General features: G+C 36.6%; 1 protein-coding gene and 1 non-coding gene across 2 annotated transcripts in view; one reads left to right on the top strand and one right to left on the bottom strand.

Moving 5' to 3' along the window:
- Positions 1 to 15,055: 15,055 nt before the first annotated feature.
- Positions 15,056 to 27,134, bottom strand: part of EPB41L4A (erythrocyte membrane protein band 4.1 like 4A) — a 188,271-nt gene continuing 176,192 nt past the window's right edge. Inside the window, exons 19-23 of the mRNA XM_021009510.2 lie at positions 25,163 to 25,210; positions 24,535 to 24,603; positions 21,354 to 21,464; positions 19,912 to 19,993; positions 15,056 to 18,114 (exon numbers count right to left, since the gene is read on the bottom strand). Of these exons, the coding sequence (XP_020865169.1) occupies positions 17,986 to 18,114; positions 19,912 to 19,993; positions 21,354 to 21,464; positions 24,535 to 24,603; positions 25,163 to 25,210 (439 nt within the window). The 3' untranslated portion in view covers positions 15,056 to 17,985. The remainder of the gene's footprint in view (positions 18,115 to 19,911; positions 19,994 to 21,353; positions 21,465 to 24,534; positions 24,604 to 25,162; positions 25,211 to 27,134) is intronic.
- Positions 16,200 to 16,337, top strand: LOC144457323 (small nucleolar RNA SNORA13). The gene has a single exon (XR_013486635.1). It is a non-coding gene; the product is annotated as a small nucleolar RNA SNORA13 (small nucleolar RNA).

Raw genomic sequence — 27,134 nt, 5'->3', positions numbered from 1 at the left:
GTGAAAATTTTAATTTCAAAAATTGAATCATTTTAAAATTAAGAGCCACTTTGGGGACAATGATGCTCGAGACATAAAACCAGAAAACGGGAATGACTTTGAAACTCTTCAAAGAAAAACACTGGTTGTGCACAAATTCAACAAACATTCCTGGAAGACAAGAAGCAAGAGTTTTAAAAAAAAAAAGCTAAAAGTGATTTTACAAATGAAATGAGAACAGTAGAGGAAGTAATTGGGGAAAAATGACAGTAGTAGGTGAAGAAAATTGGGGGGGAAAATGAGAGATGGAAGAAAGAATTAGAAAGAGAATTAACAGCTTGCACAAGTGATATAAAACCTTATCCAAGCAACAGATTCCTTGAAAATTAGAATGGACCAAATACAAGTCAATGAATCCATGAGAAAATAAGAACTTAAAACTACTGAAGAAGAAATAAAAGAAATTATTAGAAAATATTTTTCCCAAGTACTTGCTAACAAAACTGATAATTTAGAGTAAATAGATGAATTCTTATGAATACTTAAATAACTCAATGTCAGAAAAAGAAATTGAAAAAGTCTTAAATGAACTCAAAGAAAAAACTCCACGGCCAGGTGGATTATAAGTGAATTATATCCAGTATTCAAAAAAAAGTTAATTCAAATACTACATTATCTGTTTGCAAACATGAGAAAAGGTGGTACCCTCCCAAAATCTCTTTCTATCATATAAATACAGTCTTGACACCTAAATAAGGTAGAGACAAAGCAGAGAATGAAAACTATAGACTAAGATGATGAACACTGATGCAAAAAAAGTTTTTTAATTAAATACTAACAAGAAGGCTACAACAACATATTATAAAGATTTTATGCTTATGTCCAAGTTGGATCTACACCAGGTTAGTTCATTGTAAGGAAGATTATAACAAACCATGATATAACATAAATAATAAAAAACCACATGATTATATCAATAGATGCTGGAAGGGCTTTTGACAAAATCTACTACTCACTTCTATTTAAAACTTTAGAAATCACAGGAATAAATTAACCATTCTTTAATATAGTATGGGGTATTTTTCTATGTCCAAAACCAAACATTACATGTAATGAAGAAAATTAGAGTTTTTTCTTGTGAGATCAGGGTAAAACAAAGATGTCCATTATTACCACTACTAAGGCAAGAAAAAGAAAATAAGGAATTATTTTCTTCAGATTTTTGTGTCTCTTTTACCAAAATTTGGCCAATTCTGATTTTTAGTAAGTTACTTCCTTCAGTAATGTTTGTACCTTTTATCAAGCTGTTAATTCTCTTTTTATAATTTTCTTGCACAGCATTAATTTATTTTCCTAATTTATCCTTTATCACTCTTATTTGGTTTTTAAAATCTTTTTAAAAATTTTTTTAATCTCTTTAATCTCTGATGGCCCTCATTTTGAATGGACACTAATACATTGTTGGTACAGTTGTGAACTGATCCAGCCATTCTGGAGAGCAAATTGAAACTATGCCCTCCACCTCACACCCATTAGATTGGCAAAGTTGTCAAAAAAGGAAAATGTTAAAGATTGGAAGCTGTGGATGATAATCATTTAAGATCAACTGAACCCCAATAAGGGCAAAAAACCTGAATTAATCTCTTCTCTCTGAGTGAACTAAAAATACCCCTTCCTGTGTCTGCAATTGCAGGACCAGCTGGAGCTGACCAGCATTCTTCCTGTTTGTGATCACTAAGGACAGGATACCTGGGACCAGACACTCTCTTGAATAGTAAGACTTTTCATATCTTGGTATCCTATGGACATATGTTATGTAGGGGAAACACAGATATCCTGGATTTATAATTTCAATTGACACTTCAATACTCTCCTATTTTATTGTATTTGCAACCTGTTCAACTAAGAAACTTCCTTTTCCATGCTATATGTTAAAAAGGCTATATTTTTTTGAGTAACACAGACATCCTGAGTCAGGGTTTAAATGTCCTCCTAAAATTGCTTGAGTCAGTCGGAGTTAAAGCTCTGGCTCCATGTGATGGGGTATGGGCCTAAGCTGAGACCTTTGCCCCTTGCCTCAAAAAAAATTTGGATCCCATTTGTCTTTGGGCCCCAGAAAACCCTTAAACTTTTTTTTTATACCTCACTCTGGTCTCAAATGGCTACCTATATTCCACTTAATGGCTTTTCCTTATCAACTCTCCTTATCTTCCTTTGAAAGCCCTAGCCCCACCTTTTGATCTTATTCAGATGCCTTTCAAACTTCTTCCTTCCAGTTCCCTTCATTACCTATTCCCATTGTCTAGTCAATCTCTCAGAGATTCCAATCAGAATTCTCCCTAAGTCACCAAGAGCCTTTTCCCAGCCCCTCCTATGGTCACCCAGAGTGTATATAAGATCCACCCTGGACCCCATTTAAAAGCTGAGACTTTCTCACGCCCTCTTGTCCCTATGGGTGTCACTAATGTTCAGATTCCTTAAGAGTTTGGCCTGTATGGTTTATTGCTTAATAAACTGTTTGTCTCGCTGAAAGAAGATTTGGGTTGAATTCATTCAAGCAGAGACTTGGTGTCGTGATCTTGGAGTCCCAGCACCCCTAAACCTCTAGACCTTATCACATATACATGTCACTAATTTAGGGGAATAAACAATGCGGATTTACTTATCACCTAGCTTGTTGTCTTTTTAACCAACTTTCAGGTTGACATGAGAAAACAGGAATATTAATATTGCTGTTTGAATTGGTTTAGCCATTCTGGAAAGCAATTTGGAAGATTCTAAACTATGCTTTAGTGATACTACTACTATGCCTATACTCCAAAGAGATCAAAGAAAGAGAAAAAAGGATCCACATATACAAAAAAAAAATTTATATTAGTTCTTCCTGTGGTGGTGAAGAATTAGAAACTAGGTTCGTTCCCTTTAATTAGGGAATGGCTAAACAAATTATGGTATATAAATGTGATGAATACTATTATGCTGCAAGAAAAGACATAGGGGATGGTTTCAGAAAAACCTTGGAAGACTTGCATGAACTGAAGCAGAGTAAAGCTGTTAGAAAACCAGGAGAACAATTTTTGCAATAACAATATAAAGAAAAACAACTTTGAAGGACTTAACTCTGACCAATAAAATTACCAATGTTGCAAGAATTTTCAGGGTCTTTGCTAGCCACTCCACAAAAGTCAGCACAGGTTTTAGACAGTTAAGGACACAGAAGTTTATTTATCCATTCAAGAGCATGATGCACCATTAGCAGGTAATGGACACGTGTCTCAATATTCCACAGATCTCAGACACACACACACACACACACACACACACGCACACGCGCGCACATTGTCTCTCCACTGAGCAGACAGGTCACTTAGACTGCGAAGAAGTACTTTAGAAAAATAAAAAGGAAGCTTGAATTGTTACGTTAGCATAGACATTTACACAGACAAAAGAAAAGAACAACTTCTTTATGAGTCAGTTAATTAACATTTGTTAAGCTTACTGCTGTGCCTTATTAAATAGAATAAAGAGAAGTGTATGAGTTTCTAGGAACTATTCAAAGTCCTTGAGCCAGTAGGGGGCCCATAGATAGAGTGCAGGGCGGAGTCCAGGAAGACGCTTCCTGAGTTCAGATCTCGGGCCACCTGAGACACTCACTAGCTGGACGAGTCACTTAACCACTGTTAGCCTCGGTTCCTTATCTGTAAAATGAGCTGGAGAAGAAAACGGCAAACCACTCCAGTCTTTGCTAAGAAAACCCCAAATGGGCTCAGGAAGACATGACCTAAATAACAACAACATTCAAACTCCTGAGTTCTTTTATAATTGTGATTGTAATAGGGGAAAGGAGATGCCGAAGGAGTCATTCTATAAGAGCAGTACATTTATATAATAACCACAAATATAGCACAAAATGGAGTCAATTATGCTTGACAGAAAATTGTTAATATAACTTAGTATAATGACAGAAAATTGTTAATACCAAATGTTACTTGCCACTCCTTCAATGATCCCGGTAATGTCAAAATTTCAGCAATGTCTTTGTATTCCTACTCTTACAATATTTACCTGGATTAGGCTGAGCTGAACCACTCCCTAAGTCCCCCCAGCTATTTTACCTAGTAAAGCAGGCCTGCACAAGAAGCCGCCCCCCCCCCCAAGGATTTCCAGCAGCCCTCAAAAAATGTAGGATTGCCACTGTACATACTCTCCTGTTTGTTACTCTACCCAAGGCAACCAACCACCCCTCACTCTTTCTCCAGTCTAACCTATCTGAGCCCAAAGAAGTTTAGCCTGTTTTAATTTTGGCCCCTAACTACTGTCAAGTTGTGCAAGTGTGTTGTAAAGGAGCCTAGCTTAAGCTGGATCTCACTGCTAATGTCCTTACACCCTTCTGTTAGGATTCTCAGCATGAAGGGCAAAACAGCCAAAAAGAAGTGGCTCTCCTTGCTACTGGGGTCTCATGACTAGTTCTTGCTATCTAATACTACCTGCTCCCCCTGCCCTTCTAAAAGTTTATAAAGAACCTTTCATGAGTCCCTTGCTTAGGAAATCCATTGTGCTGTGCACTTATGAGACATCCCCTTGCTACCCTGTTATCTCAATTAAAGACTATTTATTTCTCAACTCATGGCTTTGATTTATTTCAGAACTTGACATGTTATTCCAAAAATCCACTTTTGACACTGTCAAGTAAACAAGCAGGAATTACACAAAACAAGGAAACAGGGAAAAAGTAAAAAGGGAAGGGTCCCTTTCATTGAAAGCAAAAAGGGAAGGGTACCCTACTCCCATTTGTCCATTCATTAGTCCATATCTTAGGGCTTGGACATCTCATAAAGCTGTATGGTTTCTGAGAACATCTGCTAATGTAGTCCACTGGTGTCTCCTCTTAGGCATTATGGAATAGGTAGGGTTTCAGAGGAGTTCCTAGTGGATTTGTCCCTCAGGTTTAGGTCCGTTGTAGAGATTCCCTTGTTCTGTTAAAATCTCTTATAAAAAAGGTCAACACAATTCAAGCTTGCTTTGTTAATAACCAAGTCAAATAGTAAGATCTAGTTCAAACCTTAAAAGAACGTTAAATTATGAACCAGAGAATGTATATTTTTCCATAATCCTTGCTGCTCCTATCCTTATCTAAGCTAGGTATGTTTATACGGCCAAAAACATGCTGAAAAAAAATCTAAAAAGAATCGATGAGGATCTGATTTATAGAATGAGGCCTTATTAGTTATGAATTTGATATCTGCCAATATAGTTACAGCGGCAAAGACTACAAGGTGCCTTTTAAATTGGCATAGACTCTACCATCACTTAACTGCTGGTGGTCATCTATTCTGTACTTCACCTCAGATTCAAGTTTCAGAAAGGGAAGGAACTTCAGTTTATTTCCTATATTTCCCTTGTGACATAGGTTAGCAAATTATCATGTTGATATATTTAGGAAATTCAAATATAAACCGAAAAATCAAAAAAATTTGAAACTAATTCTTACATTTGACATATATTATTATCTGATCTTATTATTATTAAATTTTCACCAAAACCAAAATCTAGTTATTTACTTATTTCCCCCTTAGGATAATGAGATTTTGCTAAGGAACATTTTTTTATAAGATGATGACCTCTAATACAAAAATTAATTCATTTAAAAGTTGCCATATTAACTTCAATTGTAACAAAAGGCTCTGGAATGGGATATATAAATACATTGAGTGATCAGTTTCAAAAACCATGCATATCAAGTAAGTTGTTTACAATAAAACATGTTTGAACTTCAAGACACACTTAATACCCAGGTGCTAATTTCAAATTAAATAATAAACCCAAATAAAATGGACTTTTCCCATTTAGGTAACACAAGCTATTCCACAAATTTTACTCTCTAAAGAAATTGATGGCAGTAAAATTCTTTCCTTGAAACAAAACTGAAAATGTTTCTGATCTAGCCTTAAAAATTTATAGAATATAGCTTGGTCCCATAAAATGTTGTATCAATACCCACTTAACCTTATATTGTTTTGAAAAATGAGGTCCTTATCTTATACACAAATATAGAGTGAGTAACAGACAGATGACATGGCCAAATACTCATCTACTTAGTTGTTTAGAATTATAGAAAGGACTAAAATTCTTGGGCTAAATAGCTCAGATCTTGTACCTTATTACAGTATCTTATTAGGGGTTATTTTGATAAGGCTAATCTAATTGGGTATCTCATTATAGTAGCTCAGATGTGCTCTAGTGTTAGCCTAAAAGATAAAGATCTATTATTGTTTATACTGAACACCTATCATGCTTACAGAAATTTGCCATAAAAGAAGAACCAAGGACATAGTTATACAGTAAGAGAAAATGTTCTCTTATTAATTCCACACAAGAGTCAAGGTAACCAACGGCATTGAGTCAGGTTTAAAGTCAGCCAGGTGGGATATTTTCCATTCAAGAGGAAATATCATACTGGGGAAATCAAGTCACAAGACTTCTACCTCAGTTCATGCCATGAGTCCTTCTCCCAACCCTTTCCCATGAGAACTCCACCTGCAATTCAATGATGTCAACCCCATGGGACTGCTGGCATCAAGGATCAGTGGCTTAATAGCACTCCTTGACAATCATGCCTGGAGTCACACTCAGAATAATATCAGTTAGTCCCATAAGATCTTAAATAGCAAGTTCCAATAATCATAGCTTTGGGCAGATTCAGTTCTCAAGGATCACATTGCCTTGATAACAAGTATTGACTATAATCTCACATTGATACCAGTTAAGAGATTCATCATAAAAAAACCACAACTTATCTTGCCCTGGTCAGAGATATCTGCTATTAGAGGAAGAAAACAGGGATCTGAATTTAGCACATCAATAGTGTTCCTAAACACCTATGCTCAAGGCTCAGAATGATTATAAGTAGCCAAGTATATGGAACCAAATGGGCAAATATGTCATATGGGAAAATGAATTAAGACAGTCCAATCTTAGCTTTCTTAAGGTCACTCTCTTAACCTTATTCCCAGGGATAGATAGATATCCACTGGTCTTAGATTTCAGAAGTCATTCCCATTGAAGTACTGGCATTTTTTCTTGAAGTCTCATTTAAGGTTGCCCAAGGACACAACAAACCTAAGAATGAAGCTCAAAAAGAATATTCAGAATCTCCCCTGACTCCCCATCCCTCCAAAAAGAAACCCCCCATTTTCTCCTCAAACAATAAAGTCTCACTAATCACTATAGGACTGGATACAACTGTTATCAATACCATCAAATTATTGCAATAAATTGGCTTACAAATAAAATTTGTCAGGCCTTGTAAAAATCACACAAAAGATCTTTACTTAAATATGTACACAAAAGATTTTTTTTACTTACATATTCCTTCCTAAAAGTATTTCTCTTTCTTAAATAGAAACGGCTTAAAAATTTACCCTGATGTTAAAAGGCAGTCATTAGAATCCAATAAAGTAAATTAGTTGGAAACCTCTAAGCTTACAGATATCTCTTATTCAACCTTAAGGCAAAAATTAATCCTTAAAATTGTAATTTATCAAAATTAAATTGGTATAAACTATCTTTAAGTATCATAAGTAAACCCCCAAAGTACCCTAACAAATTCCTGAGTGCCACCCCTCTCTAAGTGTTTACAATGGGAAGGAGATTCAGTTTTTCTAAGTGAAACAATGCCAAAAATATGCCCAATTAGATTAGTACTATCAAAATAATCCCTAATAACTTGACCAATAGTCTTACAATTTTCATGAATGAGAGCTAAATAATTTTAGATGAAAGTTCCTCTTTACTATAAGCAAGTACTTCGGAATATTGATAGTTTGCAAACCTTTTCTTTTTCCTTTTTTCTTTTTTAACAGTTAAGCTCATAATATAGCAACATCCAGATTAGAAAGAAGTTCTGACCCCAACAATATATCTGCACAATATCATAAACAATATTATGGGTTTGAAACATAAAAATCCCCATTTCTGGTCAAGGTATTCCATTCAGTTGAATAAATCTCTAAATTACTTTACACAGAAAATCATTCTGAACAAATTTAAGAACTTACATAAACTGATCTATAAACTTCTTATAATTAGGGGTGCTAGGTATTTTACTTCTGTAACTATTAGGTTTAAGCAATATAGAATTCATAACTGGTCACCAGAAGAGCTGAAATAAATTTATAAACACATTAAACATCTTATCAGATAAAAACAAGGTCTTTGGAGAAAACTGAATGGGAATAGAAAGGAATAAACCTTTTCCTCAATAGTACATGGCACCTACACAAAAACTATCCATGTATTAGGGCATAAAAACCTTACCAAAAAATGCAGAAAAGCAGAAATATTAAATGCATCCTTTTTGGATCATAGTGCAATAAAAATTACACTCAATAAAGGGCCATGGAAAGATAGATTGAAAATTAATTGGAAACTAAATAATCTAATCCTAAAGAATAAATGGATCAAAGAGTAAATTACAGAAACAATCAATAATTTAAAATTAGAAGCTGGTTTTATGGGAGGGAACCCAATAAAATAAATAAACCATTGGTTAATTTGATTTAAAAAAGAAAAGAAGAAAACCAAATAACCAGCATCAAAAACGAAAGGGTTGAATTCACCACCAATGAAGAGGAAATTAAAATAATTATTATGAGCTATTTTGCCCAGTTATGTGGCAATAAATCAGACAATCTAAATGAAATGGATGCATATTTACAAAAATGTAAATTGCCCAGATTAATAGAAAAGGAGATAGAACACATAAATAACCCAATCTTAGAAAAAGAAAACATAAGAATAATCAGACTACCTGAAAACTATGATCAAAAGAATCTTGATACAATAATACAAGAAATAATTAAAGGAAGTTATCCTGAAGCATTAGAACAAGAGGGGAAAGTGGAAATAGAAAAAATCCATCAATCACCATCTAAAAGAGATCCTATAAGGAAAACTCATAGGAACATTATAGTCAAATTCCAAAACCCTCAAGTTCAAGGGTGAAATATTAAGAGCAACAAGAAAAAAAAAAATTTAAATATGGTAGTGCCATAATTAGAATCACACAAGACCTAACAGTGGTGACACTAAAGGAGCACAGGTCTTAGAACACTACACATCAAAGAACAAAAGAACTGGGGTTCTGGCCAAAAATATCATACCCAGTAAAGCTAAGCATAATTCTGAATGAAAAAAAGAATGGAGATTTAATCAACGGTCACACTTTCAGGACTTTGTTAAAAAAACAAACAAATCTGAACTTAATAGAAGATCTGACATACAAGAGCCAAGAGAAATACAAGGTACATACCAAAGACATATCTACAAGGGATTCAATGAGGATAGACTGTTTACCTTTAATGCATGTAAAATGTAAAACATATGTCTAATACTGTTATTAGTAATTGGGTAATTCGTAATAAAGATTCAGGTAGACCGGAGTAGGATATGACTTTAAAAAGCAAAACCAGCTAAAAAGTAAAACAGCTAAAAACAGTAATTATCTTATACAAATGAGGTGCGGGAGGAAAAACCAACACACAAGAATTAGATAGGGGAAGAGGGCTATTAGTTCTGGCAATTTACTTTCATTGGCAATGGGTTCAAGAGGGGGCAATACATATATATCTAGAAGAGTATAAAAGTCTTCTAAATTCAGAAAGAAATAAACATTAAGACCACAGGGAGGAGGGAAAGAAGAAGGGTGGGATCTCTAGAGGGGAAGGTGAGGGAATAAGTTAAAGGGGGGTATAGAAAGCTGTTTAGATCAATGGGAATGGGAGGATAAGGGAGGGAACCTGGGGGGGTAAGTTAAGTAACAGGAGGGCAAAGTAGGGGGTAGAAGTAAAGTAGAAGAGTCAAGAGAGAGAGGAAACAAGAGAGACACACAAACATAAAAACAAAGATCAGGAGTAGAATTTGTTGTTAGGGAAAGTATATGTCTATATATGTATGTGTATATATGTATGTATATATCCACATCTATATAGAAATATATCCACACTTGTTGTAACCTTTGAGGAGGAAGGGGAAGAAAAGAACAAAGTAAAATCTGCACAGCAGAGAACAAAAGAAAACTTACAAGGAAGCAAAGAAACGATGGACAGTTCTCAACACAATGCTTAATATTTATTATACAGATGGACAGCTCTCAACACAATGCTTAATATTTATTATACAGACTTTGTTGAAATGGAAATTTATTGCTATGTATTTTGAATCCTCTCTGTTGTGCTGTGCACATGACATCCTTTTCTTTTCTTACTTTATATTTAAGTTTATGATATGTTTCTTTTTCCTTTCTCTATTGCACATTTGAGTTTTGGTGTTTGAGTCTAAAATAAAAAAAAAAGAAACACTTTAAAAAAAAGAAGAGGAAAAAGAAATTGAACAAGCATCAACAAACTACCTGAGAAAAAATCCCCACAGCCAGATGGATCCACAAACTAATTCCAGCAAACTTTTAAAGAACAATTAATCTCAACACTAAATAAACTATTTGGAAACACAGGGGAAGAAGGAATCCTCCCAATTCATTTTATGACACAAATATGGTGCTGATACCTTAAACCAGGAAGAGTAAAGAAAGAAAAGGAAAATTACAGACAAATTTTCCCAATGAATATTGATGAAAAATTGTAAATAAAATACAAGCAAAGAAATTATAGCCATATATCACAAAGATCATAAACTATGACCAGGTAGGATTTATACTAAGAATGCAGGACTGGTTTGATATTAGGAAAACTATTAGCATTATTGACCATATCAATAACAAAACCAACAGAAATCATATGATTACCTCAATAGATGCAGAAAAAGGCTTTGACAAAATACAACACCCTTTTCTATTAAAATCAATACAGAACATAGAAATAAATGGAATTTACCTTACAATGATAAGTAATATTTACCTAAAACCATCAGCAAGCATTGTCTGTAATGGGGACAAGCTAAAAGCCTTCCTAATAAGATAGGGTGAAGCAAGGATGCCCATTATCACCACTATTATTCAATATTGTACCAGAAATCCTAGCTATAGCAATAAGAGAAGAAAAAGAAATCAAAGGAATTAGACGAGGCAATGAGGAAACAAAACTATCACTCTTTGCAGATGTTATAATGGTATACTTAAAGAATCAACCAAAAAAACTACTTAAATAATTAACAACTTTAGGGAAGTTGCAGGATACAAAATAAACCCACATAAATGATCAGCATTTCTATATATTACCAACAAAGTCCAGCAGCAAGAAATAGAGAAATTCCATTTAAAGTAACTATAGACAATATAAAATACTTGAGTGTCTACCTGCCAAGACAAACCCAGGAACCACATGAACACAATTAATAAATACCTTTCACACAAATAAAGTCAGATCCAAACAACTGGAAAAATATTAATTACTTATGGGTAGGCCGAGACAATATAATACAAATGACAATTCTACCTAAATTAATCTACTTATTCATTGCCATACTAATCATACCACCAAAAAATATTTTATGGAGGTAGAAAAAAATAACAAAATTCATCTGGAAGAACAAAAGGTCAAGAATATCAAGGGAATCAATGAAAAAATGAATCAGTGAAAAAAAAATGTGAAGGAAGGTGGACTAACCATAGCAGATATCAAATTGTATCATAAACCAGTAATTAAAAAAACAAGCTGGTACTGGCTAAGAAATAGAGTGGTAGAAAGATTAGATACACAACACAGTGTTGTAAATGACCATAATAATCTAGCATTTGATAAATCCAAAGATCCAAGCTTTGGAGACAAAAACTTATTATTTGACAAAAACTGCTAGAAAAACCGGAAAACAGTATGGCAGGGACTAGGTACCAATCTCTCACACCATATACCAAGAAAAAGTCAAAATGGGTTCATGATTTACATACAAAGAGTGATACTATAAGCAAATTAGGAGAGCATGGAATACTTTACCTGTCAGATCTATGGAGAAGAGGAAGAATTTAGGACCAAACAAGAGATAAGAGAGTATTAAGAAATGTAAAATATATCATTTTGATTATATAAAATTCAAGTTTTTTTCATTTAAAAGTATTTTCCCCCAATTACATATAAAGATAGTTTTCAACATTCACCTTTATAAGATTGAGTTCCAAATTTTTCTCCCTCCTGAGACAGCAAGCAATCTGATATAGTTATACAATCATATTAATCATATTTTCACATTAGTCATCTTGTGAAAGGAATCAGAACAAAAGGAAAAAACCATGAGAAAGAAAAAACAAAAACAAAAAACAAAATGAAAATAGTATGCTTCAATCTGTATTCCGACTCCATAGTTCTTTCTGTGGATGTGGGCAACATTTTTCATCATGAGTCCTTTGGAATTGTGTTGGATCATTGTACTACTGAGAAGAGCTAAATCTCTCATAGTTGATCATTGCACAATGTTGCTGGTACTTGTGTGTACAGTGCTCTCCTGGTTCTATTCACTTCACTCAGCATCAGTTCATGTAAGTCTTTCCAGGTAAATTAAAAAGTTTTTGCACAAACAAAACCAATGCAACAAAAATTAGAAAGAAAGCAGAAAACTGGGGGGGAAATTTTTTTATAGCAAATATCTCTGGTAAAGGCCTCATTTCTCAAATATATAGAGAACTGAGTCAAATTTACAAGATTACAAGTAATTCCCTCATTGATAAATGGTCAAAGAATATGAACAGGCAATTTTCAAACAAAGAAATCAAAGCTATCTATAGTCATATGAAAAAATGCTTTAGATCACTATGGAGTAGAGAAATGTAAATTAAAACAACTCCTAGGTACCACCTCACACCTATCAGGTTGGCTAATATGATATAAAAGTAAAAGGACAAATGTTGGAGGGGATGTGGGAAAACTGGGTCACTAATGCATTGTTGGTGGAGCTGTGAATTGATCCAAACATTCTAAAAAGCAATTTGGAATTATGCCCAAAGGGCTATAATCCTGTGCATTCCCTTTGACCCAGCAATACCACTGCTAGATCTGTATCCCAAAGACATAAAAAAAGGAGAAAAGGACCTATTTGTACAAAAATATTTATTCTTTTTGTGCTAATTGAAAATCAGAAATTGAAGGGATACTCATCAGTTGGGGAATGGCTGAACAAGTTGTGGTATATGCTTGTAATGGAATATTATTGTGCTATAAGAAATGACAAGCAGGATGATTTCAGAAAAACCTGGAAAGACACGAAGTGAGCAGAACCAGAGCACTGTACACAGTAACAGAAGTATTGTACCATGAAGAATTGTGAATGACTTGGCTATTCTTAGCAATACAATGATCCAAGACAATGCCAAAGGACTCAAGATGAAAACTGCTATCCACCTCACAGAAAGAACTGATCTTGTCTGAACACAGACTGAAGTCTGCTTGCTTTCCCTCTCTCTCTTTTTTCTTCCTTCTTTGCTTTCTCTCTCTCTTTCTCTCTGTGAGTCTCTCTCTCTTTCTTCTTTCCCCTTCTCTCTGTCCACATGGAGTATCATACCCTTACCTGCGGGTGCCTTAAACCCAAATCACCCGGGCTCTCATTGATTGGCCAATCATAGGTCCAAGGCCAAGCCCTACTTGGTCATTGTTTGGTCCCTGATTGGCTCAGAGTGAATATAAAAAGCAATTGTTTCTGTTTTAGCCAGAAACCCTGAAGGTCTTCCCCTCCCCGACTGAGTTGTTGTTTTTGTTTTTTTTAACTATGTGAAAGAGGCCATTCTCTGCCTTATTTCTTTCTTAGTCTTAATCACTGATTGGGTATGCCTCAATCACATCGAAACCTGTTAAAGACAACTTAAAAAGGCCAAGGTCCCCTACCGAATCCAAGGCCATCTCCAGTCACCCTGATCTATATTTTGCCACTGGGCCCAGATGGCTCTAGAGCATAGAGTGAGGCTGGTGACTTTGCATAACCCTCCCTCACTTAAATCTAATTCACTCTGTAGTCATGGCATCACTTCCCTGATGTCAGGTTCTCTTCCAGAAGAAAGGACAAACAACAATAGGGAACTGTATAACCTATATCAAGTTGCTCACCATCTCAGGGATGGGGGAGGGGAGAGAGAAAGAGAGAGGGATAGGATTTGAAACTGAAAACTTTTTAAAAAAAAAACAAACAAATGTTAAAATTTGTTTTTATGTGTAAGGGGATGGAGGAATAAAAAAAAATTTTAAGTAATTCCTGCTATATATAATTGCTCTCCTCCCAAATCTTTTCTACTTCTAAATATTAAATGCAGACAAATTTTTGCAAATCTGAAGTGAGAAAGGGAAACTTGCTTTTTTTTTTTAAAGGCTTTAAAATGTGGTCCTTTTGCTTGGTGCCTGTTCCCAGGCAGAGATGACATCTTTGACTCAAATCTCATTCAACGGGATCAGGGCACCCTTGCGAGTGACCGGAGAGGAAGGAGATTCCCTGTATACAAGAGTTTTCATTTCAGAGGATGTGATGGGACTGCTTTAGGAGTAATCATAGGAATAAATACAGGATTTAGAACTAGAAGGAACCTGAGAGACGAAAAACTCAGAAGCCTGTTTGGTGCCCTGAAATCAGTTTCCTGTTGTAGACATTATTTCCCTCCCTAACTTTAAAGAAAAATACTGGCACTGAACCACATTCCTTGGTAAAATATAATCAATTCCCAAATTTTAAAGGAATTGTATTTCATATTCTTCCTTAGTGTGTACAACCAATTATTCACAAATCAAATTAGGGATTAAAGTTAACTCCTTCAAATTGTAGGGAGAAAGAGTTTATACTCACATATGAATAATTAACATCCTCTCATTAGGTACTCCAGCCCCAATCCCACAGGAAAGCACCCAAGCTAGCCCAGGACATTGTGCTTTAATGTGCTTGCAGGCTGGGCGGACCACACACGTGCAAACTCTTTGTCACAAGCCTCCTCCCTCCTCTTTCTCCTAACAGCACTTCTCCCTCCGGCCAGAAGGGAGCTGTGAAGAGTACTAAGAAAGTGGTACAATCCATGCCGTACACACCTGTCTTCCGCGAAGTAATGGTTCCTTCCAGTGTGGTAGAAAAGCCTTGTGGGGAGGGTGGAGCGCTCTTTTTCCAGTCTCACCACGACGAGTCTGCGTCTGTTATTCAGAGCAGTGGGGAGCCTCTAGGCACCATCATGGTGTGGTGCCCTTGGGCCGCCGCGGGGCCGCTTCTCCCTGAACGCGGCTTTTTGGGGCCGTGCCCGCGACCACCCTGAGGTAGGTAGTCTGGCGAGGCCGGCGGAGCGTGGTCGGGGCGGTGATAGGGACCCCCGCGTCCCGCACGCCCGTTCGCAGTCTGCGCGTGCGCGCTCCTGCGGCCTCGCGTCCGTGGGAGCCCGGGCCCTGCGGGGGTTGGCCCTGGCCCCTCTAGCGTCCGCCACGTGAACCCGATGCAGCCGGGTTAGTGAGGATGCAGCAACGAGGCGCGTTTACTCACCCGTGGCGTTGGGGTCAGAGGAAGTAAGAAGCGGGAAGCACTTAACTTGGCCATTGCTCAACAAGCATTTAATTTATTAAAGCACTTTTTATGTGCCAGAAACTGCGCGTGCCCGAAAGGGGAGACGGGGGAGTAATGGTCAGTGCTTAATCACCGCCTCCCCGGAGGGGAAATGAGCGCAGGAAAGTTTAATCAGCATTGCTTACGGGGCTATCAACAGAATAAGTCAGGCCTTGAATTGTAACCGGTTTCAGAGGTGTAGATGTTCACCCAGGAAATTCAGTTATGAAAGCAGATTACAAGAAGTTTCCAACAAAGCCCTGAAACAAGGTGTAAATAATTAAACTCGGGACACTTAGTGAACAGTGGTAGAGAGGGGAAGGCACGATTGCATGTATTTGCACAACATGTTGACTTTATTTTCCTTTTTTAGGCCCGAAATTGGCAAGAAGCTGAATCGAGGACGTCCAGGCCTCCCTGGAAAGCGGAATGTGTGGAGGTCCGTTAAATCAATGAGGAAGACTTAACGTTGTAAGATCTTGTGTCTCACCAAAAGCAGATTTAATTAAAACTACATAAGTCGTTGGATGTTTAGCTTAGTGGAATTTTTCAGGATATTTTGTCGATTATCAGTGCAAGAATTTTGCCTCAGGAAGAAAAAAACGTACTAAGCCAAATAATTCCATTTGTCTCTTTAGGTGGGAAGATGTCTTGATGTCAAGGCTACGCCCTTCGATGCTTAGCAAGTGTCTGGTGGACAGATGTAGGCTATTTGCCTTTTGTGTTGCCCGTTCACTTTGGTCACTAGTGGATGTGGTGTCAAAAAAGGCAGAAATAAAACACTTTGCAGCCTTTTCTCTTGCCTTGGGATTTTTTGTTCCATTGGCGAGTGTGCTGTATAAGTAACAAGTTATAGTTCAAAGTGTGAAAGCTTAAGGAGTATACAGAAGAGGAGGCTCCCTCTCTTAAAGCCACAAGGTTTATTCCTTTACTTTTCACTGCTTCTGTTTAGATGAATTGGACAAGGACACAAAATCAGAATCAACAGCTGCTGTCATCATCTTTGTGGATTCCTAAGGTGACTAAGGTATGATTTTTTTCATTGCTTATTGGAGTTGTTACTGGGCTCCTATTATAATCTGCTTGATCCCTTTCTATGTAACTTTCTGTCATCAATTCTTCTCCATGCCTTTATCAGCTTCTTGAAAAGCCTTTGATAAACATAGCCTAGATTTGTTTTCATATCCTGCCTTGCCTTTTATTCCTTATTTCACAAGCAATTATTGTCTTTCTCACTCTTAAATTTTAACAGAAAACTTTCTGTCCCTTAGCTATTCCTATTTGTATCTGATCAGTCACTAGATTTTGTGTCCAAATCTCACATTCCATATTTCTGTCTTTTGATAAAAATTTGTCCTGTAGATTGAATGCTATAGCCACCACACAGAACGGGCTTTTCCAGGAGACTTCTGTTCAAGTTCTGGCTCAGATCATGAAAAATTGACTTAAAAACAACCATCCAGACAAATCCAATCTCCGTCTTGGTTTTTAGTCATACTGCAGCTGCAACTGCCTCAAGTAATTCTACCCTTAAGTAATGTGACTATTAATTAGAATATTTTTTTTCTTCCTCTTAGGGCTGTAAATCCTTTTTCATACATTGGGTCTCCAAAGAAGTTGATAAATCTTAATTTTATGTTCCTGTTGAATTCCACAAGTAATCCAAGGTCTTCGTGGAAGAAAAGCTATTAAAAGGCTTTGGACTTGGGAGATTAGTGGTGGTTTTAGATTATTGAGCTCTCCAGAAGGGCACAGTCATCTGTAATTTTATCTCTTGTCTGTTATGGATTCTGTGTATTAAAAAATTATACGTAAAACAGCTTGACTTCAGGGACTTTTTCTTTTTAAAAGGTTGTTCCCTTATTGTCTTAATATTAAAAGGTGCTTCCTGAGAAGGAATTTTTTTTTTAATAAATGAAGAAATAGGCCCCCAAAAGTAGGTGTTTTGATCCCCTGACAAAGGCTGATATGTCTACCGCTTCTACCTCCCCATTGCATTTGTGGTGCTGCCCTGCAAGTGGCAATCCAATCCCTAGAGATTTAAGATAATAAACACAAGCCCTAAAACTCATAGCTGGTATTCCAAGGTAGCCATTCCAATGGCCAATGTAGCTTCTGAGTAATTTGTAAAGAGCCTATGAAGATTAGCATTTAAGACTATCTGATTTTGAGAACTCGTTCCTGTGTTTGGGAATACAAAAGCCCTGGTGCTCAAGGAGACTCAGAACCTAAAGACAAAGGTTTCAGGTTGGTAGAAAAGCTGGGAAGCATTAAGGGGCCATTTCTGAAGCATCTGGCCTTGGTAGCAATAGACATTAGAACAGTCTTCACTAGGGAAACATCAGTCAGATTTGCTTAACAGTTTAACTTAAATATCTTTCAGGCCTTTAAACCAAAAAGTACTGACATTTAAAGATCTTGTACATTGAAGCACTAGATTAAGTTAACAATGGCATAGTTTATAGATTCCAAGGAACAATACTGGTACTTTGTCACAGATCAAGTGTCTATTTTGAAGTGGGATGTTTGTATGGTCTTTATTATCTTTGTGCTGTGTTTTCCATCCAAGTTGCTTGTAGATATCTGAGGTTTTTCTTGTATAAGGCTGTCTTTAGACCCAATTCTAATCTGAAAAAAAAAGTTTGAAATAATGCTGAAAAATGAGGTGTATAAATTAGATTATTCTAAATGCATCAAGCACAGTGAAGGCAATTTAAGGAAAAAATGTTTTTCAGTGTTAGTGAGTAGGGAATATTAAGCTTTCAACACATGAAAATGTGATTTGCCAGTTGGACATAAAATGGAAAGCAATTGTAAATCAAGTGTCAAACAGGGCCAATACTCTTGAGTGTAAGAACCAGTCTAAAATATAGTTGGACAAGGTATATCTAGAGTTCGATAACTTGTAAATTTTATACCATCAAACAAAGCAATGGGGACGTGGGGAAACGGTTTATGTGGAGCAGAGCAAGAACACTGAATTTAGGACCAAAATTGAGTTCTTAGATAACTTTACCTTTCTGGGCCTCAGTTTCTTCATCTATAAAATGGGCTAGATGGGCTAATTGACCTTTTTAAAATTAGATCTTTCTCCAGTATATTCTAATGGATCACTTGTGCATGGTACATGTGAGAAATATTTCCTACTACCTTCCTGTTTAAAGTGAATCTGAGGAGTCTGCCTAAACTCAGTCTCAAGGATTCTAGTACCCATTTTAATCTAGTCTGGTTCCTAACAACACTTGACATATCAATTCCCACAAAATTGATTTCTTTTGGATAGAAATAATGGGCAAGTCAAATCACCTGAATCCTGATGTTTGTTGGTTTTTTTTCCCATTGTTCTGGTGATGGAGCAGGTGAAAAGGAGCATAAATGGGGTAGCTAGATTTTGTAGTGGATAGAGCAAAGGCCCTGGAGTCAGGAGGACCTGAGTTCAAATCCATCCTCAGACACATAACATTCACTTAGCTGTGTGACTCTGGACAAGTCACTTAACTCCAACTGCCTCAATTAAAAAAAAAAAAGAATAAACGCTTAAAAAAAAATTTTAATGCCATCTAGCCTGTAAACCCCAACATATTTTTTGAGGTTTCAGTGATCAAAATTTACATTCCTTTGGGCAAAGCACCCAAAGATAAGGGTATTATACCCCATGTGGACCGAGGGAGAGGAAGGAGGAAAGGGAAGGGGAGTGAAAGGACAGGACCTGAAGATAGCACTACTAAGGCTATATATTCCAAGGATGTGAAGGAGAAGGGACCTATGAACAAAAAATGTTTATAGTAACTTTTTATTACAAGCAATGGACTGGAAATAAAATGGATGTCCGTTAAATGGCTGACTATGTGATATATGAACATAATGAAATATTGTTGTACTCTAAGAAATAATGAACCGATGAAGAGTAAAGTAGGCAAAACTAGATGAAAATTTATACAAAACAACACTAAAGAAAAGCAGCTTTGAAAAAAATAACTATGTTGGATCCAGTGACCAAGCACAATTCCATGCTACCTGAATTTTTGGACATGGCTAGTGTGGAAATTTGATTGAATATGTTTATTACCAAGTGGTTTTGTTTTAATTTTTACAGTTTAGGAGTACAGGCTGGGAGGGGAAGAGGAAGTAGAGTTGCCCAAAAAAACTCTAAAAAGGACAAAAATGAAAGGAGGCCATTGAAACTTATAATACACAAAGGAGAAAAGAAGGAAGGGCAGAAAGTATCATAGACAAGCTGGATAGCTTTGAAAGTTGTGTTGAACTTTACTTGAAAAGCAAATGATACAAATGGGCATAATTTCATCCATTATCCTCATTTTCAGGTCTGCTTTGTAAATGGAAATGCTCATTTTATTTGGTGTCCTTAGAATTAAAAAAAAAAAAACTTTTAAAAAAGGAAAAAAAAACCGCATCATTACTAACCTGATAGGAAGTAGAACCACTAAAACATTGTGCATCTGAAGATCGAGTCACAGGAAGAGGTGGCACAAGATCAGTCTTTGTACTATAGAAAGAAAATTAGGTTTAAAATGAATGAATGGAAGCTAGAATCATTAGAATGTTAAAACTGAGTGGGACCTTAGAGTCCCATCTGATCCAGTGTTTCTCAAACTATGCTGCAAAGAACCCTGAAACATTCCAAGCATTTTTCTTTTTTTCTTTTTTTTAAATGAACCTCATGATGTTTGTTAATAAGCATTCAAAATAATTGTAAATGATTTTACTACAAGGGTTCTGTCAAGATCTTCCTCATGATCAGGGGCCCACTCCTTTTGGGTGCTAGCTACTTGGAAACAGCACTAAAAATAGAATGAGGCAGTATAATTTCTTGATTAGTTAACAATAGAAACGGGGAAAATTCTATGATTAGTTGAGGAGCAAGAATTAAATGCACTGTGAGGCACAGCAGCTTAGTAGAAAAAGCTGTGAAGATAATTTTGATACTCCCTACTCAAATTAATAATGATTATATTTGTGAATTAAGCAGAATAGGGTCAAGTTTAAGTTAGTTATGTACGTTAAGTACTTTGTCAGCAGGCTTTCGAGTCATTAACTGCAGGTTTTTCCTGGTAAAGGCATTCCACTTGCCACCTCAATAAAGGTTTTTGTAGGAAATCAAACAATTGGTATTTTGGTCAATGACATCCTAGGAAATAAGTGGTAGGTGAAAGGAAAGGTCGAAATTGATGAGTGACAATGATTCATAGGGGTAACAGGTGTTGATACTACTGTGACAAGTTTCAGGGTCAAATGTAATGTGCCACTCTATAACAGGCAGTCATACAATTTTATCCTATAACCTACAATGATACCACTAATACATAGTATATCACTAATACATAAGAGGTTATTTAGCCCTAAACTCTTATCCTAACAGCCTTAACATTTATAACTTTTAATCCTATTCTGCTTAATTCACTATCACTGATACCCATCAAATCACAATAAACCGAATAAATGCTGATTAATTTTAGTAGGTAGCATCAAAATTTTTGTCACAGTTGTTTCTACTAAGCTGCTGTGTCTCCCAGTGTATTAAATTCTGATCAAAATCTTTAGGCCTCCTTCTGTTTGCTTATTAGTTTCTCTATTCACTGATAAATACAAATGGCTGGATTATGGATGTCTTTAAAGTCTGAAATAATCTCTTATCAAAGCCACTTCTCTCAAACTGGTTAAGGCATTCATTATAGAACAGCTTATAGTTTCCTTCTTCCCTCCAGAAGTCAGGGTCTGGTTCCACAATCTTCTAAAGGCTTTGTAGGCTAATGGACTACTTATCAGTCCCTTGTCTAAAATCCACTCCACATTGAGCCCAGTCTGGGCTTGTGAAAGTATGACTGTGATCAGACCAACACGCTTACTTCACTTCTGACAGAACGGATCTCTCTCCATCTGAACATTGAGATCTTCGGTACTGGCGGTAACTTCGAGGGGAGTGAGAATGCCTAATGCGAATTGGGTCACCTTGAGTCCTGAAAAAGCAATACAAATCCATGAAAATAAACAAATAGATCAGATGCCAGAAAGCATTTTTATGACTTTACAATTGAAGTTCCTCTTCTTATTTTCAAAGGAATGTGACTTTTAGAATTTTAAAGCACTGATCTTTTCTATCTTTTAAAAAGTATTTAGGTTTCAAAAGTTAATTATATAAAAAGCATTCTTATAGACACAGATGTAGATGAAACATGAAATCTTTAAAGATTTATAAAAATCAACAAACCAGGGGCAGCTAGGTGGTACAGTGGCTAGAGTACCGGCCCTGAAATCAGGAGGACCCGAGTTCAAATTTGGCCTCAGACCAAACACTTGACACTTACTAGCTGTGTGACCCTGGGCAAGTCACTTAACCCCAGTTGCCTAAAAGGAGAAAAAAAATCAACAAATCAAATGTTCTAGGAAGTTATCTCCCGCCACAGGGTTTAGTCCAGTGACACAACAGAATGAGTTGATAAGACTTTGAAAGGAAGTGTCTATCTATTGACCTGGAAATGGTCCAATGGGACATAAATATATAGAATTTAGTGTATCATAAGAAATGAGGAATATAAAGGATTCAAATAAACCAGAAATATTTATATAAACTGATGCAGAGTGAAGTAAGCAGAACTGGAAAAACAATGACAACAACGTAAATGGAAAGACAAAACTGAAACTGTATACTTTAGTGTACTGAATGGAGGGTGGATTGGAATGAGGAGAAACTTGTTAGGCAGAACCAGCAGAAATAATCCAGGTGTGAGATGATGGGGTCTTATATTGGAATAATGACAATGTTAGAGGAGAGAAGGGGGTGTGTACTTGAGAGATATTGCAAAGTTGAAATTGACTAGCCTTAGCAACAACTTGCATGTGGGCTGGGGAGGGGGTCAGAGATAGTGAGAAATCCAGGATAACTCCTAGTTTGCAAGCCTGAGAGACTGGTAGGAGAGTGTTGCCCTCTATAGTAATAGGGGTTTAGAGGGAAAAGAAATGAGTTCAGTTTGAGCATTGGGTTTAAGATATATACTGGACATCAAGTCTGAGATGTCTAAAAGGCAGTCGAAGACACACAAGTGGAGGTTAGCTAGAGAGATTAGAGTGGGATTGGTAGATTTGAGAATCATCAGCATAGAGATAGTAATTAAATCTACTAGAGCTTATAAGATCACCAGGTGAAGTAGTATGGAGGGAGAAGAGAAGAAGATGGAGGACAGAACCATGAGGGATATGTATGGTTAGAGGGCATGATCTAGAAAAGGATCAGCAAAGCAGATCAGGGAGGAGAAGAACCAGGAGACAGTGGTATCCTGAAAACCTAAAGAGAAGAAAGTATCAGGTTGGAGAGGATGATCAATAATGTCAAAGGTCACAGGGAGATTGAGGATTGAGAAAAGGCCATTGGATTTCGCAACTAAGAGATCATGAGGAACTTTGGAGAGGGCAGTTTCAGTGGAATGAGAAAGTCTAAAGCCAGAAGACATTAAGAAGAGGGTGAGAGAAGAGAAAGTGAAGGCACCTACTGTATATGGCCTTTTCCAGCAGTTAGGTACAAAAAAGACAGAAGAAACACAGAATGATTGTTAGCTGAGATGAAAGGATGAAGCGAGAGTTTTTTAGGATGGGGGAGACATGGGCGTGTTTGTAGGCAGTAGGGAAGGAGCCAATATACAGGGAGACATTGATAACAAGTGAATAAGAATGACAGAGGAGGTAATCTATTGTAGGAGACAGGATGGAATGAGATCACTTGAAGAAGTAGAGGGGTTTCTCTTGGTAAGAAGTAAAGCCATTTTATTATATGAGACATGGGTGAAGGAGGAGATAGTGGCAGAAGGCATCTGAGTGATAGGAGATGAGGAAGAGAGGAGAAGAGGGAGTTCATAGTGAATGGCCTCAATTTTTTTCTGTAAAATATGAGTCAAGATTCTTAGCTAAGAAGGGGTGGGAGGGAGCCATGAAATGCTTGAGGAGGAATGAAAAATTTTGAAAGAGCCGTTGTGGAGAGTGGGAGAGTGAATTAAGGGAACTATAGTAGGACTACCTAGCAGCAGTGAGGGCTGAGTTGAAGTTGTGTAACATAAATTTGCAATGGACACAGAATAGTTGTGTGACTGTCCATCTCTGTTCTACAGTACATGTGTAGAAGCAAAGGTGGCAAATTTTGGGAGTGATCCAAGGTTGAGGCTTGGCTGGGCATAATCAGTGATATGATAAGGGGGTTATGGAATTCAACAGAGCAGGACAGTGTATAGTTGAATTGGTTCACCATGGGACAAGATGGGGAGGAGAGAGTGGCTAGTGCAGGGAAGAATTAGTAGGAGAGAAACGAGAGGTTAATGGATTGCATGGTGCAGATAAAGAGTAGGGTTTTTTTTAAGAGAAGGCAAAGGGAGAGGTAAAAAGTCAACAAATTATGGCTGGATAAGGAGATTTCAGAATTCTTGAATACAGAGGTGGTACATTTGTAGGTGATGGCAAGATCAAAGACGTGGCCATCTTTGTGTGAGGGTGAGGTGGGATGGAGGAGTAGTTCATGGGAAGTGAGTAGGTTGAGAAACTGAGTTGTTAAGGTACTTGAGATAAAGTGAATATATGCTGCCACTGCACAATGACTGAATATAGAGGATCCCAAGAAGCTTCCAGAAGCATGCTTGATATGTTCAAACATAGGTATTTCATTGGGCATCCTCAGTTGAAATTTCCATACTTAAATTTTAGGAATTATGGTAATAGACTTTGTTATTGTTCTCATGGCATTTTAAAGGATTTACCATGTAGTAAAAATTCACTGTAGTCTTTAAAGGCACGGCTGTTCCTAAGATAGAAAATAAGCAACTAATAGAAGCAGATAGTGATTCATGTCCCTGCAAACAAGGATTACTGATTTTAAGGGAAGTTCTCACATTCATCTTCATCTTTAAAGTACAAATTAAAGACAAAATTCACAGAAGTGACTAAAGTCTCATTTTACTTAAGATAGTTACAAGACAATGGGTAATGCTTAGAAGACTTAAGTATTCCTCAAACTTTTGTGAAAATAAATTTCAAGGATAAACTCACTCTATTTTGGTGTAAGGAATCTCTTTTAATTGTTCTTCTGACAATCCAGAAGGATCCACGAGTTCTTTCCTAGAAGGAAAAGGCAAGAGAGCAAAGTTTATGGTGATGCAATTGCCTCAAAGACAATGGCATTAATCATCATTGGCTCACTAGTGTCCTGTGTTAAAACATATTGCAATATCAAATGTAAAAATAGATGAATGTTAATTCAAATTCAAGGATTTGTTCTAGGAGAAAGGGAAAAATAATCTTTGCTGACCACCATCTTTGTCTTTCTGTCCTTGTCTCTCTCTGAGACTGTCTCTTTTTCCGTCTGTCTGTCTCTCACACACACAATTTTCCTTAGTGCTTATTTGGGTCTGGTTGGCCTGTCTTATATCCTCTTACAAGTTACATGACCCTAGACTGGAAAGTTCCAGAGCTTTCTGGTGGTCAGGGGCTATCTATATCAGCAACAGTAGTATATGACGTATTCCAGCTGCTTTATTAGCACATCACTGTAATAACAGTAAGCAGCACACGAACAGGATCCAGCCTAATGATAATTTTCTGAGGGTTGGCTAGACTTTCTTCTACAAGACTTTCTTCATCAACACTCAGGACTGATAGCCTTTCTTACAATACTCACTGAATATGTTTCCATAGCTCTTCTTTTGCTTGGACATCTGGGCTTCTCCTGTAATCACAGAAATCAGGAATCAACCCTGACAGCTTCACATTTCACTTGGCCCACTGACAGTACAGACTTTTAATCTGGCAAGAGCAGCAGGTGCTAAGGTTTGGGAGAATTGATGAGTTTTATGTGAAGATTACAAACACTTTAACTATAAGAGTTATCAAAGCAAAATAAAACTAAGTTCTAGTTTCCTAAAAGAAAAAAAAAGGCTAATGGCATTTCTTTTCCTTCCTTCTCACCACTTTTAAGTCGAAGCAAAATGAGTAAGATAACATTTTGGTTTTGTTGACACTGTGGTACAACATGAACTGTCTTCACCTAATGTGAAATAACAACTGCAAGGGAAAATGAGTTAGTGGAACTTCTGAGACGGCAGAACAGATGACACTCAGCTGCTTAGGGAGCTTACTTTTGGTGAGACACCTCTTATGTCACAATTCTGCAGAGACAGAGGCTGTTCTAAATTAGAGACGGCTCCACCCAGCTAGTATATTGGAAAATTGCTGGTAACTGGGAGGTGATACAGCTCAGCAGAATGTTCACTGTTATCTGTTCTGCCATCTTGGTAGTTCTACCAACTCCATCTCCCTTGTAGCTATTAACTTACGCTGCTGGAGGTATATGCCTTTATTAATACTCAACTAAGCTATCCATCTTCAGAAAAAAGATAGTTTAAAGCAGTTGTGATTTGCACTGGATATCAAATATCTGATAACAAAAATTCTTAGAAGAAGTAAAGAGAATATTGCTAATAACTGCTATAAGGTTTCAAAAGTATCTGGATATCTGATATTTGTGACTATTCAGCTATCAGTTACTCATTGGACTGTGGTTTTGATGAGTGAGAGAGTGAGACTGAATGGCCTTTAATAGTGGTCTGGCCCTCACCATTACTTCTATTACTTAACAATATAAAAATTAAGAAGACTCTGAGTGAGTCACTCATGAGCATCTCCAGGTCTCAGTTTCCTCATCTATAAATTGACTAGATGATCTGAAAATTCTCTTCCAGTTCTAACCTACAATTCTATGAAATGATTCAAAGTTAATATAATAATCCCAAAGTAATTAATTTTCATTCCCATGACTGAATACTAGTAAATTAAGAATCATTTTGTATGTTGGTTTTTTTTTTTTTGGCTAGGCAACGGGGTTAAGTGAGTTGCCCGGGATCACACAGCTAGTAAGTGTTGTGTCTTGTGTCTGAGGCTGGATTTGAACTCAGGTCCTCCTGAATCCAGGGCCACTGCTCTATCAACTGCCCCACCTAACTGCCTCTGTAAGTTATTTTTGAAGTGAACTGGTAATTTTATCTCTATCTATTAAACTTTATGTTGCCCACATTCTAGTTCAAATTGTGTTTGGAGTGCCCAAGATTCCAGGGCAAAGGATACTTCCAAAGCTAAAGAAGTAAACGCCAGTTCCTTTCAAAGTGTGTGTGCTTTTAAATAAATCTAAATTGTGCTCTGGGCTAATACGGAATGCATTAGCTTTCTGTTTGCACCAATACACACTTTAGCTGTAAGCTAAAAATCATTAATATTTTTATTCCATTTGTTAAGGTATATTTTAATATGCAACTTTATCTTATCCCAAGCTAATATATTTGACTTTTTCTTGTTCTTTTATCTTTGCTTTATTTTTTGACACTTCCATGTACTTAACATAAATTAGAAGTTGAAATTTAACTGGATTTTAAAGCTTTCTAAAAATGTTAGGAAAGGAGGATAGATTCAGGTAAAAGAAAAAATTACCAAAACATTGTATCTACTAAATTCATTGCGAACATGAGCTTTGGACCTTCAAGGTTTTGCTGATTTTCTTGTTTGTGGGTGACTATTGACTTCAAAGAGGATCCTTTGATACTTCAATAAATTAATTTCTTACTCTGAAGTAAAAAACAAAGTGTACACAGAATTCTGCT

The sequence above is a fragment of the Phascolarctos cinereus genome, unplaced genomic scaffold, assembly GCF_003287225.1.
Source record: "Phascolarctos cinereus isolate Bilbo 61053 unplaced genomic scaffold, phaCin_HiC Scaffold_4;HRSCAF=312, whole genome shotgun sequence".
In the NCBI taxonomy this organism is placed as follows: Eukaryota; Metazoa; Chordata; class Mammalia; order Diprotodontia; family Phascolarctidae; genus Phascolarctos; species Phascolarctos cinereus.
Note: the sequence above shows the minus strand (reverse complement) of the source record. Positions and strands in the feature narration are given on the sequence as shown.